This window comes from Rhineura floridana, chromosome 1 (genome assembly GCF_030035675.1).
Source record: "Rhineura floridana isolate rRhiFlo1 chromosome 1, rRhiFlo1.hap2, whole genome shotgun sequence".
Lineage (NCBI taxonomy): Eukaryota > Metazoa > Chordata > Lepidosauria > Squamata > Rhineuridae > Rhineura > Rhineura floridana.
In genome coordinates this window covers 35796473-35811297 of record NC_084480.1, presented here as the reverse complement: position 1 = coordinate 35811297, position 14825 = coordinate 35796473, and the positions used below count along the sequence as shown (strand labels likewise).

The following is a 14825-nucleotide window of genomic DNA, read 5'->3' as shown; positions in this document are numbered from 1 at the left end:
CATGGTTTCGCTCTATGTTCGTATGCTTCATTTCTTCCCCTGTGTTCAGTGGGGCTTACTCCCAAGTGAGTTAGTAAAGGATTGCAGCCTTAGTTATTTGCTAGTTAGCAACAAGCCAATGTTTGCTCTTATATCCAAACTGGCAAACTATGCTTGCCAGACAAACCAGCATTGCAAACCAGGATTTGTGAATGAAGGAGGAAGTGTACAAGCAGAAGGCTCATTCTAGTTGCACCACATATGGTTTTGTGTTATGCATGAACTAATCCCCAATCTTAAATGAATAAATTAAAATTAAATGCACACAATGAACAAAAAGATCATTTATTCTCCCCATGCTAAGTAAAAATATCCTCTATAGCAGGTGTAAGGAACCTTTGGCTCTCCAAATGTTATAATAATAATAATAAAATTTAATTTATGTGTCGCCTATCTGGCCAATGGCCACTCTAGGCGACGTACATATAATAAAATGCAACAGAATACAATACAGTAAAATACAATATAACAATATAAATTAAGATAATAACAATACAGGGTAGGAGGCATTTCAAACATAAGAACATTAAGCTTCCCCAGAAGTCCCAAAAGCCTGTTGAAAAAGCCAGGTCTTTAAGGCCTTGCAGAACATATTCAGGGAAGAGGCGTGCCGAAGATCTTGTGGGAGGGAGTTCCAGAGGGTAGGGGCCGCCACTGAAAAGGCCCTCTCTCTAGTTCACGCCAATCTAGCTAATTTGGTTGGCGGGACCGAGAGAAGGCCCTGTGTGGCCGATCTTGTCAGGCGGCATAATTGGTGGCATTGTAGGCGCTCCTTTAGATAGACTGGGCCGAGACCGTATAGGGATTTAAAGGTTAATACCAACACCTTGAATTGGGCCCGGAAAACAACTGGAAGCCAGTGTAGATCGAACAACACTGGCGTGATGTGATCCCGGTGACGACTGTTTGTAAGTAGTCGAGCTGCCGCATTTTGTATAAGTTGAAGTTTCCGGACCGTTTTCAAGGGTAACCCCACGTAGAGCGCATTACAGTAATCTAATCGAGAGGTGACCAGAGCGTGCACTACCAGTGGGAGCTGATGAACAGGAAGGTAGGGTTGCAGCCTACGTATGAGGTGTAGTTGACACCAAGCTGCCCGGCTCACTGCCGAAATCTGAGCTTCCATGGACAGCTTGGAATCAAGTACAACCCCGAAGCTGCGGACCTGGTCCTTCAGGGGTAAACTCACCCCATTGAACTTCAGGTCAACAGTTCCCAACCTTCTCCTGTCCCCCACGAGTAGTACCTCGGTCTTGTCGGGGTTCAGTTTCAGCCTGAATTACAACTCCCACAGCCCCAGCAAGCATGGCTAATAGCCAGGGATGATGGGATTTGTAGTTCAGTAACATCTGGAGGAACACAAGTTCCCCACACATGCTCTGTAACAAGCAACATTACTACTGTTGCTGATTTATCATACAAGAGCACACAAAATATATTTTGTATGTTTTTTTAAAGTCTCACTAAAAATAGGAATGTTTCTGACCTCTTACACAGAGTACTGCATTTGAACTCTAAATCAATATTTGAAAAGGCAACCACTTCATTTGTATTATTCAGTAAAGATTCTACCCTTTTATAATATCAGCTTAGTATTTTTATATGTATCTAATTACAGGGAAAGAAAGGACCCATTAAGAAGTAAACTGCATTCTGGCAAGAGACAAATATGAGTTTTCTGGACAATCTCTTAAGACAATACAAAAAAAACTATGCAAAGGTTGAATTGTGCAGCTTCATCCTCAAGTGACAGTATTTAATTTTTGACATGGAGGAAAACAGAAGAAGGTAAGAATAAAAACCTCAGGAGGTTTTAAAAAATAAATTAAAAAACAAACCAACAGCCGCTCTATTGGTATTAAGAAAAAATTCAAGTAGATAAGGCTGACTGAGCAGCTACTATAGCTTATGAATGTGTCTGCAACTAACAACCAATTCAGAACACGTCTTGATTCAATGGACCGGGAATTAAACTTATTTCTGTTTCCAATAATGGCAACTGTACAGAGAAGCCAACCAATCTTAATGATGGAAAGCTGCTGCAACAAGGAGAAACGGACAGCATTATTATTAGCAAGGGCCGTAAATGGATCAAGAGTCGAAGTGCCAGCAACATTGGCTCTCCATCCACTGGCTTATTCTCCCACTGAACTGAGAGACAGGCAGAGGTGTGGAAGGTGGCAACACAAGAGCAACCCTTCTCAGTGGTGGCCTCATTTACAGAAAGCTCTCCCCAGGGAGGTATGCTTGGCGCCATCATTATCTATCTTCCACTGCAAGGCAAAAATATTTCTCTTCTTCCAGGCATTAGGCTCTTAATTTTGGAGGGCTTCTGGATAGCTTTTGACGTTGTAGCCTCTTTTAGGGGGTGGGCTATCCCACAGCCTTTTAAATCTATGTATTGTGTTGTTAAAGTTTTTTATATTGGTTTTAATCTTTTTATTGATTGTAAGTGGCTTTGGGTTCATTTTTATAATACAAGCAACTAATTAAATTTAAATAAACAAATACAGGGCTCTTCAACCCTCTCCTTCACAGTGTGATCAGCAACCAAAGCTTGAGCGGAACTATCCCCATACAAGCTTCAATTGCTCCATTTGCTGGTATCATGGCTCACAAAGGGTGCTGAGCCACTGAAATGGTCTTTTATCACCACTTTCAATATCTATCATACAATAACTTAATTTGATCTTGATCTTTTTGTGTTCTCTAACTTCTCAGCTGTGGCTCTGGCACTGAAGGAATCCTGGTTTCACACCCTGGATAACAAGCCAAGATTAAACCCAAGTTTCCCCATTTGGATCTAACAGGAAACTTTGCCTTGGACTAACCACGACAGAAACACTTAGCTGAGCATGTAAGGGGAGAGGGAACAAGAGAGGTGAGGGCCCAAGGCCAGTTCTTGGCTCAATAATAATCTATGATAATAAGCCATTGTTTAAATATGTTATATCTGAACCATTACAGCATAAGACAAATTGTTTAAGCTCTGCAGTGCATAAACTCATATCTTCCTTGAGAATTATTCTTATGAAGACAAAAGTTTCACATTACTCCCTTTCTCTCAAGTCTGAATAATTTCAAGACTGCTCAATTTCCACCAAGCTTTGATCTTTTGAAATTCAACCAACTTTTGCACTGTAATAAAAACCCACAATATTCTCTCTCTCCTCTCTCTCTCTCTCTCTCTCTCTCTCTCTCTCTCTCTCTCTCTCTCTCACACACACACACACACACACACACACACACACACACACACACACACTTTTCCCAACCATCAACTATTCCTAATGATGTAGAAAAAAAATGGAAATGGACTGCTTTCAAGTCGATCCCGACTTATGGTGAACCTATGAATAGGGTTTTCATGGTAAGCGGTATTGCCTCTGAGGCTAGTCCTCCCCAGCTGGCTAGGGCCTACTCAGCTTGCCACAGCTGCACAAGCCAGCCCCTTTCTTGTCTGCAACTGCCAGCTGGGGGGCAACTGGGCTCCTTGGGACTATGCAGCTTGCCCATGGCTGCACAGGTGGCAGGGCACCTAACCCCTGAGCCACTCACTGTGGGGTTGATCTTTAGCTGGCTCTTGACACCCAGGAGGCACGCGTGGGGATTTGAACTCACAAACTCTGGACTCCCAGCCAGGCTCTCCTCCCCACTGTGCTATACCAGCAATTGTTGGCTAGTTATTTTCAAATGCTCTAAAAGGGGATGGGTTTGAGTTAATTTAATTATGATACTTACATCCCACATGTTCTCAAGGCACTCAAGATGGCTTGCATTGTTCTCTCTTCAGTCTGTCCTCACAGCCGCCCTGTGGGTATGTTAAGCAGCCAGCCCTACACTCTCAGCCCAAGATCTGCTAGCATCTTGGCTAACTAGGGATTTGAACCTGGGTTGCCCCAGTCCTCACTCTAACCATTCCACAAAGCATAAAAGTTTTGTTGACATTCAACAAAAGACAAAGCTGGGTCAGGACATCATGATAAATCAAGGTTTTGGGAATGAAGTGTAGGAAGCTTCAAGCTTGCATACTTCTCTGGGGTGGACATGAGATGGATATTGGAAGCTTTTGCTGTTTTTAATTAATTGCATCTGCTTGTTTCATCCTACCCTGATAAACCGTGGTTAAACTTAATTATGTTTGTTTGAAACCAGCCAACATCAAACCATAGGTTATGAAGCTATTTGTTTCAAACAAACCACAGCTAAGATTAATCAAAGTTTACGCTTCAGACATAACAATGAAAAATGAAATGGAAATAGACTGCCTTCAAGTCGATTCTTGCTTATTGCGACCCTATGAATAGGGTTTTCATGAGGCTGAGAGGCAGTAACTGGCCCAAGGTCACCCAGTGAGCTTCATGGCTCTGTGGGGATTCGAACCCTGGTCTCCCAGGTCATAGTCCAACACCTTAACCACTACACCACACTTGCTCTCCAAGACATAATGATAAATTGTGATTAATAAAAACAGAAGTGAAAGCCTCTGATCTCCTCTCAGCTGCACTGGAGATAGGAGGACCACATCAGTCCAAGGTTTAAACCATGGTTTATCATGATGTCTGAATGGCCCCAAAATTAATAACAGAAGTTTATTGCAACATGTAGAAGACTGACAGAGTCAGATTGCCAACTGTAGTTATTGACTTGAAGGAAGCTGCTAGCGACAAGACTCAAATCCAGGGCGTTGGCATGTGCTTCATTCAATGTGTGCATCCTGTCTAAGAGTGGTGACAGCTTCCTAGGACTTTTTCCATTTTCCTCACACATTACTTGTTGTTATGGCCTTAATACCTAAAACAATAAACACTTAATGAGGTGTGCCTGGCACCAACACTGTTATCTTCTCGGCACCAGGTCAGGACTTTCCTCTTGTCCCAGGCATTTTAGCATGTGTTTTTAAATTGTTTTTAATTTTTTTTAAAAAAAATGTGTTTTTAAATTGTTTTTTGTGTTTTAAAATTTGTATATTTGTTTTTAATTGCTGTAAACTGCCCAGAGAGCTTCAGCTATGGGGCAGTATATAAATGTAATAAATAAATAATAAATAAATTTAACTAACAGCTTCACTTCCATCCTTTCCCTTCAGGGTTTTTTTTTAAATTACTGAAAATTATTGAAATTCCTTTATTGTCATTAAAGGCAAAGTGAACCATAAAATATTTCACTATGATCCATTTGGCAAACCAGAAGCAGTTTCCAAGAAACTGGATTTTGGCAATATAACACTCTTGCCATCTGTGGAGTGCGCAAAAAAAAAAAAAAAAGGAAAATACTAATAGTTCAACATTTTCCAGAGATGGAAAAGCATACTCTGGGACCCAGCATAGTTATGTGGCCTACAAACTATATGACAGGGAAGACTAATGTCCATCTTGCATGATCTGTTTCTTTCCTAGCAACCCTTTGTTCTGCTGCTGTGCTTTAAATGTTTAGAAGAAGAGTGAATAATCAAGATCTCTAGGCATAAACAACTTGTGTTAAGCGATCCTGAGTATGCAAGCTCACCAAAAGAAAAGAAAGTACTTTGATGGATCAGATTTAAGATCCACTTTGGCTTGCATTCTTAGCAAGAATCCAGGAACAAGCAGACAAGTAGGTATTTCACCAGTGAAACACAGTCTATTTTCTCCCCACCTCTGCTACAGGATGATCTACTACAAACCAATGCACAATACCAAACTATCCCTTCGTCTCTTCACTCATTAACCATGTCACATGTATGACTTCCTCTTGATTTATTCTAGGTTACTTAACAGGAGGATAAATTTGACATGTTTGACATGTTCTGAAGTAAACTGAGTCTTGAACTGGCCAGTAATTTGGATGGCTCACTGCCAAGAGGGAAGGATGGGATATAAATGTAACAGGTACACAGAATGCTTGTGATACAGCCCAGGGCTGTATCTACTCTTGGCCAACTCCCCAGGGGCTGCATGCCAGTGGTGGCCATAGCTCAGTGGCAGAGGATCTGCTCTGCACATAGAAAATCCCAGGTTCAATCCCTGGCATTTCCAGGTAGTGCTAGGAGAGACTCCTGAAACCCTGGAGAGCTGCTGCCAGTCTGTGTAGGCAATATTGAGCTAGACAGACCAATGGTTGACTCAGTATAAGGCAGGTTCCTATGTACCCCACACCCACAATTGTGGAGAAACAGAGGGGAGGTTATTGCCCCCTTCCCAAACGTCACGACTGATCTGATGAGGGGCCATTTGCATCCTTATCATGGTGCTGGGGAGAGAGGTTGAAACCTCTCCACCAATCCAGCACTCTAGTGGGGATGAAAATCACCCCCTCCCCACTCATCAGATCAATCATCTGATGAATCGGAAAAGGACCAAGAGAGTGAAGTGCTTGGATATTGGGAAGTGTCAGCAGAGACCCCCCAAAAACAAGATGCTGCCAGAGTCACCCCTCAAGTTCCCTGGTATCATTGCTTATATTTGGCTCTGTTTAAGGCATTTTTTCATTGCTCTCTGCCTTGTCCACAAGGCCTGGAGCAGTCACGCCCATCTTTCTCCCAGCCCCACTCCTCACCATGAAAGAGGATCTAAGGCTATATGTGCACTTAGGCAGGTCTACTCAGAAATAAGTCCTCCGAGCCCAGCATTGTGACTGATCCGAAGTCCAGCACTGCATTATTGCCTGTTTTCTCCACTCTTGGGACCAAATGATTCAAAGAAGCAGTTGGACAACAAGCTCCCCTCCCTCCTTTTGCCAGCGGTTCTAAAAGTACTCAGTAACTGCTACCACCTCTTCTGCCTGAGGTGCACAACAATGCATGAAATTTTAAAGATTCAGTAATGACAACTTATAAGACACCCTCGCCAGACTGCAAGTACAGATATAGTAACTACATGCAGATTTTAAAACATGCTTTTGTACTTTTCTGAAACTTGAGTTCAGAACATGCTGCCTGATAGATTTAAATACAATGTAAAATTAGCCTGCCTGGAACACATCTTTAAAAATGTTTTTCAATTAAAATTATTCCAGTTGCCTCCTCTGAGCAGCAAAGGACTGAACATACTGACCACTACTGAACTGCCCTTGGCCATCCATGCCAGGCTCTGGGCTGGTAGGTCACATCCTTTGGCAAACTGAGGTCAATTAAGTTTCCAAGCCTGTCCACACATGTAGATGCTTGGAAACATATGTGAATGAGCTTGATGTAAAACCAGACAAGTCTGCAATTAAGTCTGTGTGTTCAGCTGATGTTTACACATGGACTCTACACAGTTGGACAGATTCCACTCCAGCATTTTGACGGTTTGTCTCTCTGTCTTGTCATACACAGTGAGATCAGAAGGTAACTTTCAACAAGAGATTAGATTTAGGGGTAAATAATGTATAATGTAGAATATAGGCTCCTCTAGAAAGTAGTCATATGAAGGAAAATTGGATGGAAATGAATTCATTAGAGCAGGGGTGGCTAACCCTGTGGCCTCCAGGCTATGTTGGACCCCCAACTCTCATCGGCCCTTGCCAGTAGGCCTAATAGTTACACTGGTGGGATTTGTAGTCTAGCAACATCTAGAGGGCAAAAACTTAGCCACTCCTGCATCAGATAGGTGTGTCTCTCACAAAACACTCTGTAAGATTCTTCATGACGGCAGCCAACTGTTCAAGTGGAAGCATCTGCCAGGGAAGTGCACCATGTTGTGCTCCAAAGAGACCACACAGTCATGTTCAACAGCCACATGTTTCAACAGATTATAAAGGATTCCAGTCTAGATAAATTACATTTCCAACTGAATTGGCAGCTTTTATTGTTAAGTTGCTACAAACAAAAGTTTGCAAAACATTGTGGAAAGTGTAGCATGTCAGGTGGAGCTCTTCTTACTTGCATGTCCTGAAAAGTCACTCTTCAAGGTTGGGGGACCTTTCGGAGAACAATTCAGTGTGGCGCAAGGGAGTGCATTCTAATGAAAAGACAGCTCTCCCCCCCTCATGGAAGTGCTTTGCATACATGCACAGGCCTCTTTGGATCCCAGTCTACAAAATGAGCAATGGGGAGATCCACGTTCTCTTTAGTTTTGCCGGACTCCTTAGGACTCAAGCTTGTGTGTCTATAACCAAAGGTCAGCATCATGAATTAAGCTTTCCAGCTGACCTTCCTTGAAACAGTCTATTAATTAAATGTAAGAGAGATAATACTGCTCTTTTTTCAATCTGGAAAACATTCATTACAATGTCTATATTTTACAGGTCAATGATATATATTTGCTGTACTATAGGATAAAGTACCAGCCCTTAATACTGTTTGCTATCTAAACAGAGGTACACAAGAACAGGCTCGCTCAATTTCACTTGCTATAGTTTCATTAAATTTGGAATTACAACAACTACCACCCCCTTCAGTGCACACCGTCACTGAACCTTTAGAAGCACTGCACCTCATGCACTCAAAGGACAGAAAAAATGCCACTTCTGCCAGGTTTCCACAATGACACTAAATACAGAGCTGCCATTCAATTCTAATCAAATGCATAATTTGAAGGGACAATGATATTAAGGTGGCAGTTATCAAACTGCAGTATGTACCGAGGTAAGCTAGGAACTAACATTCTCATAAGAACATAAGAAGAGCCTGCTGGATCAGGCCAGTGCCCCATCTAGTCCAGCATCCTGTTCTCACAGTGGCCAACCAGGTGCCTGGGGGAAGCCCGCAAGCAGGACCCGACTGCAAGAACACTCTCCCCTCCTGAGGCTTCCAGCAACTGGTTTTCAGAAGCATGCTGCCTCTGACTAGGGTGGCAGAGCACAGCCATCACGGCTAGTAGCCATTGATAGCCCTGTCCTCCATGAATTTGTCTAATCTTCTTTTAAAGCCGTCCAAGCTGGTGGCCATTACTGCATTTTGTGGGAGCAAATTCCATAGTTTAACTATGCGCTGAGTAAAGAAGTACTTCCTTTTGTCTGTCCTGAATCTTCCAACATTCAGCTTCTTTGAATGTCCACGAGTTCTAGTATTATGAGAGAGGGAGAAGAACTTTTCTCTATCCACTTTCTCAATGCCATGCATAATTTTATACACTTCTATCATGTCTCCTCTGACCCGCCTTTTCTCTAAACTAAAAAGCCCCAAATGCTGCAACCTTTCCTCGTAAGGGAGTCGCTCCATCCCCTTGATCATTCTGGTTGCCCTCTTCTGAACCTTTTCCAACTCTAGAATATCCTTTTTGAGATGAGGCAACCAGAACTGTACACAGTATTCCAAATGCGGCCGCACCATAGATTTATACAACGGCATTATGATATCGGCTGTTTTATTTTCAATACCTTTCCTAATTATCGCTAGCATGGAATTTGCCTTTTTCACAGCTGCCGCACACTGGGTCGACATTTTCATCGTGCTGTCCACTACAACCCCGAGGTCTCTCTCCTGGTCGGTCACCGCCAGTTCAGACCCCATGAGCGTATATGTGAAATTAAGATTTTTTGCTCCAATATGCATAATTTTACACTTGTTTATATTGAATTGCATTTGCCATTTTTCCACCCATTCACTCAGTTTGGAGAGATCTTTTTGGAGCTCTTCGCAATCCCTTTTTGTTTTAACAACCCTGAACAATTTAGTGTCGTCAGCAAACTTGGCCACTTCACTGCTCACTCCTAATTCTAGGTCATTAATGAACAAGTTGAAAAGTACAGGTCCCAATACCGATCCTTGAGGGACTCCACTTTCTACAGCCCTCCATTGGGAGAACTGTCCGTTTATTCCTACTCTCTGCTTTCTGCTTCTTAACCAATTCCTTATCCACAAGAGGACCTCTCCTCTTATTCCATGACTGCTAAGCTTCCTCAGAAGCCTTTGGTGAGGTACATTGTCAAACGCTTTTTGAAAGTCTAAGTACACTATGTCCACTGGATCACCTCTATCTATATGCTTGTTGACACTCTCAAAGAATTCTAATAGGTTACTGAGACAGGACTTTCCCTTGCAGAAGCCATGCTGGCTCTGCTTCAGCAAGGCTTGTTCTTCTATGTGCTTAGTTAATCTAGCTTTAATAATACTTTCTACCAGTTTTCCAGGGACAGAAGTTAAGCTAACTGGCCTGTAATTTCCGGGATCCCCTCTGGATCCCTTTTTGAAGATTGGCGTTACATTTGCCACTTTCCAGTCCTCAGGCACGGAGGAGGACCCAAGGGACAAGTTACATATTTTAGTTAGCAGATCAGCAATTTCACATTTGAGTTCTTTGAGAACTCTCGGGTGGATGCCATCCGGGCCCGGTGATTTGTCAGTTTTTATATTGTCCATTAAGCCTAGAACTTCCTCTCTCGTTACCACTATTTGTCTCAGTTCCTCAGAATCCCTTTCTGCAAATGTTAGTTCAGGTTCAGGGATCTGCCCTATGTCTTCCACTGTGAAGACAAATGCAAAGAATTCATTTAGCTTCTCTGCAATCTCCTTATCGTTCTTTAGTACACCTTTGACTCCCTTATCATCCAAGAGTCCAATCGCCTCCCTAGATGGTCTCCTGCTTTGAATGTATTTATAGAATTTTTTGTTGTTGGTTTTTATGTTCTTAGCAATGTGCTCCTCAAATTCTTTTTTAGCATCCCTTATTGTCTTCATGCATTTCTTTTGCCAGAGTTTGTGTTCTTTTTTATTTTCTTCATTCGGACAAGACTTCCATTTTCTGAAGGAAGACTTTTTGCCTCTAAGAGCTTCTTTGACTTTGCTCGTTAACCATGCTGGCATCTTCTTGGCCCTGGCGGTACCTTTTCTGATCTGCGGTATGCACTCCAGTTGAGCTTCTAATATAGTGTTTTTAAACAACTTCCAAGCATTTTCGAGTGATGTGACCCTCTGGACTTTGTTTTTCAGCTTTCTTTTTACCAATCCCCTCATTTTTGTGAAGTTTCCTCTTTTGAAGTCAAATGTGACCGTGTTGGATTTTCTTGGCAATTGGCCAGTTACATGTATGTTTAATTTAATAGCACTGTGGTCACTGCTCCCAATCGGTTCAACAACACTTACATCTCGCACCAGGTCCCGGTCCCCACTGAGGATTAAGTCCAGGGTTGCCGTCCCTCTGGTCGTTTCCATGACCAACTGGTCTAGGGAATAGTCATTTAGAATATCTAGAAACTTTGCTTCTTTGTCATGACTGGAACACATATGCGGCCAGTCTATGTCCGGGTAGTTGAAGTCACCCATTACTACCACATTTCCTAGTTTGGATGCTTCCTCAATTTCATATCTCATCTCAAGGTCTCCCTGAGCATTTTGATCAGGGGGACGATAGATCGTTCCCAGTATTAAGTCCCTCCTGGGGCATGGTATCACCACCCACAACGATTCTGTGGAGGAGTCTGCCTCTTTTGGGGTTTCGAGCTTGCTGGATTCAATGCCTTCTTTCACGTATACAGCGATTCCGCCACCAATACGTCCTTCCCTGTCCTTCCGATATAGTTTATATCCAGGGATAACCGTATCCCACTGGTTTTCTCCATTCCACCAGGTCTCCGTGTGTACATTGCATTCCCCACCTCAACTGAAACATAAAAAAACCCAAACCACTACATTACCCCCAAAATGTGCCAAATCATTCTAGTCTTGAATTCACTGTTCTGTATAGCAGGAGGTTAGTCAAAGGCTGTCTAAAATGCCTGTTATTCTATCAAATCTAGAACTCCCCCTTTAAGAAAAATGAAGTGTAATGCCAACTCCTGATTCATATAAAGATTACAGGATGTGTACTTTAGCTGATTGGGGGGATGCGGGACCAACACAAAAAACGAATGTACAATGTAATCTTGCACAACTATGGTCCCAAATAAGAGACAGTAATAACACTATCACTACAGTAACTACTGCTAAATTAAAATTAATACTAATGAGCAATATTCTATTGTATGCTCCTTATAGATTTTAGAAATATTCTAGTCAGACATCCAGATACCTTAAGAAGCTGTTTTCCAACTGTTGGGCTCATCTTCTCATCCACCATTAGAATAACTATTCCCCTATCATCCATGCCTCGACGTCCTGCACGACCAGACATTTGAATATATTCACCTGAGGTGATCTGAAAGTATGACAAAATTAGATAAATAAGAAAAAAGAAGTCAAGGCTCTCTGTCCATCCATAAGACAGACAAAAGGAACCAGAGGAAAACTACAAGGAAGGAGGGAGCTGAAGGAGAGAATCAGCAAGGATGCAAAGGTTGGGCAAAAAGCTATATTTTTAAAATTTTGTATTTCACAGAAACATTATCTGAATTCAAATGAGGAAAATATAAGATTAGAATGAATAATAGACAAAATAAAATTAAATACACAAATAGGTAATAATTGGTGCATTTTTATGTATTTCTCCAAAGAAATTCGTATGTAGAAGGAATAAAGATTATTCATACGAAACATACAATTCTACTACACTGCTGTATAAGTGTGCTTAAGGTTCTGCTTGTCCTCTTAAGGTACGCGCATAATTTCTCAGAAATCATGCTAAAAGCTTTTTTGTACCAGTTCTCTAATTGATTTCTGTCCCTGTTCAGTAACTAGCAATGCTGCTACCAGCAAATAATTGTTTACAAATAGTATCAGCATTTTCTTCATCAAATATAGATAACAAACATAACATAACTTGGGACCCAATACTACACTGTCTCCTGTGATAATATTAATCTCTATAGCCACTTGCTCCCAAAGGCTTTTCACTTCTGGACAGGTTCACCAGAGGTCCCAGTAAATGTCTTTTGTCACATTTCTGCCAACTTAGAACATTACTGCTGCCCTGAATGTGGGCCTTTCAAACAGGTGTTAACTCCAATGATCTGACCCCAGTTCTTTCCCCATATCTGTTTCCCCCACTGTCTTTAGCCACACAAGAGAGGGAAATAATACTCGTGTTAGAACTATTATCACTATTACTATCATTACCCTGTAGCAATAAATTCTCAAAAGCTGACGGATCAGTTTGCAAAAGTCTGAACCTGAGGATCAGACAAAAAATTGAGAAATTTGACAAAGTCCCAAACCAATTAAGTCTAGTGTCTTTCAGTTTTTCAAAAAGTTTTTGTCCAGACAAAGGGGGTACCTTGAATACAGAAATACTTCACTTGAAAGAAGCCTGCCCCTTCCATAATTTTGTCCATTATTTTCTTATCTTGTACGGGAAATTGAGAGTGGTAGGGCAGGTATATTTTTAAGCACTTTTTGAACACAGGAAGTGACAGAGCTGTCTCAATTTCAGAATAAGAAAAGAGAACTCCAAAGACAACGTATCAATAGAGAGAAGGGAGGCAAAGACAAAACAAACAGAAGCAGCAGTCTTAGATTTGCAAAGTAACAAAAAAATGGTGAAACAAAGCAAATGAAGCTGTGTACGAAAGAGTAAATAAAAGGCTAAATCAGAACAACATGTAAATGTTTGAAGACAATATCTTTTGAATTGGCAACAAAGAAAAACAAAACTAAGCTTAGCATGCTAATGGTAGCTTTCTGTATTCAAACTGTTGGTCATACTCATAAGCGACTGTCCGTGCCCTCAACTGTTTGGTCCTCCTGCCTCTCCAGCATGTTATATTTGCTTACCCATCGGAAATCCTTCCCATCAAACTTCCGGGCACTTGTGAACAGCACTGTTCTTGCTGGCATGTTTATTCCCATAGCAAAAGTCTCCGTTGCAAACAAGGCCTAAGTGAACAGAGCAATGAGTAAGAACTAAATCACCCAGTTATGGAATATTAAGATAAACAAGACAGAACTAAATAAAAATTTTCTACATTTGAATGATCTAAACCCCTTCTTTAGGGTAGAGTAAAAATAGCCCCTGGGCCTCAAGTTGCCTATCTGGCTCCCAAAGGCTTGCCATCTGGCTCACAATATAAGCAGCAATCCCAAGGACACCTCTTTATTAGTCATGGTCTTCTATGTCAGAGAAGTAACAAGCAAATAGCTCTTTAAGCAACCTTCTGTATGTAAGAAAGAGGGACAGAGGTATGTGTATGTGTTGTGTTTAAAAAGCCGTATGCGTATGGCTGGTTTATATGAGAGAGAAAGTCACCAATATTAAGCGAAGGGATCTTCAAAAATTCTATTGCTCTTCTGGCTGAGGAAGAGCACTTGACCCATGTCTTGATTTTTATGGAGTGAGTCAGCAGGAATGTTTCTTCAGTTCTTGCTCAACTCAGACTTTAGGCCCCATGCAAAATTTGTTGCTGACCAGGGCTTTATATTATCTTTGTGAAGCAAATATTAGTTTAATTTAGGGATGAATGTCCTGTCCATATGACTGTTTCATAAAACCTAGCAATTAACAGTTGTAAAGCTCCTACAGGGAGTTTTGGTAAACAAGTCCCAACCTATGGCTGTGAATAATAATGCATAATTTAGTGTTTCACAGTGTGTGCTGTAGTAACAAACCAATGTGCAAGGACACTCACAAACTGAAAGCAATTACCAATATATGCCTAACAGTACATACCTTTATCAATCCTTCAGAGAAAAGTATTTCTATGGTTTCTTTTAGAATAGGAAGCAAGCCCCCATGATGGATTCCAATGCCTCGCTTCAAAAGTGGAAGCACATGCTCTACCTGTGGGCACAGATGGGACATATATTTCTTTTCCAAAAGAAAAGATGAAGCCTAATTACATATAAATCAGGCTTGTAAGTAGCCACTCGCCTGTGGTAAACAGGAATTTTCTCCAGGTTACCTGACAGGGAGATTTATAAAGATTGGTTTTCTTTGAACCACAAATGACTAATTTAGTGCGGCCAGATGAACTTGTAACAATTTCAGTGGGCTACTTAATTTTTGGATTTCCCT

At 41.5% G+C, this 14825-nt stretch overlaps 1 protein-coding gene across 2 annotated transcripts in view; it reads right to left on the bottom strand.

Moving 5' to 3' along the window:
* The window catches only part of MTREX (Mtr4 exosome RNA helicase), a 76955-nt gene that overhangs the window by 41629 nt on the left and 20501 nt on the right, over positions 1-14825 (bottom strand). For both annotated transcript variants that reach the window (XM_061617956.1, XM_061617967.1), the window contains exons 13-15: positions 14481-14591; positions 13589-13690; positions 11952-12077 (exon numbers count right to left, since the gene is read on the bottom strand). In XM_061617956.1, coding sequence (XP_061473940.1) covers positions 11952-12077; positions 13589-13690; positions 14481-14591 — 339 coding nt within the window. The remainder of the gene's footprint in view (positions 1-11951; positions 12078-13588; positions 13691-14480; positions 14592-14825) is intronic.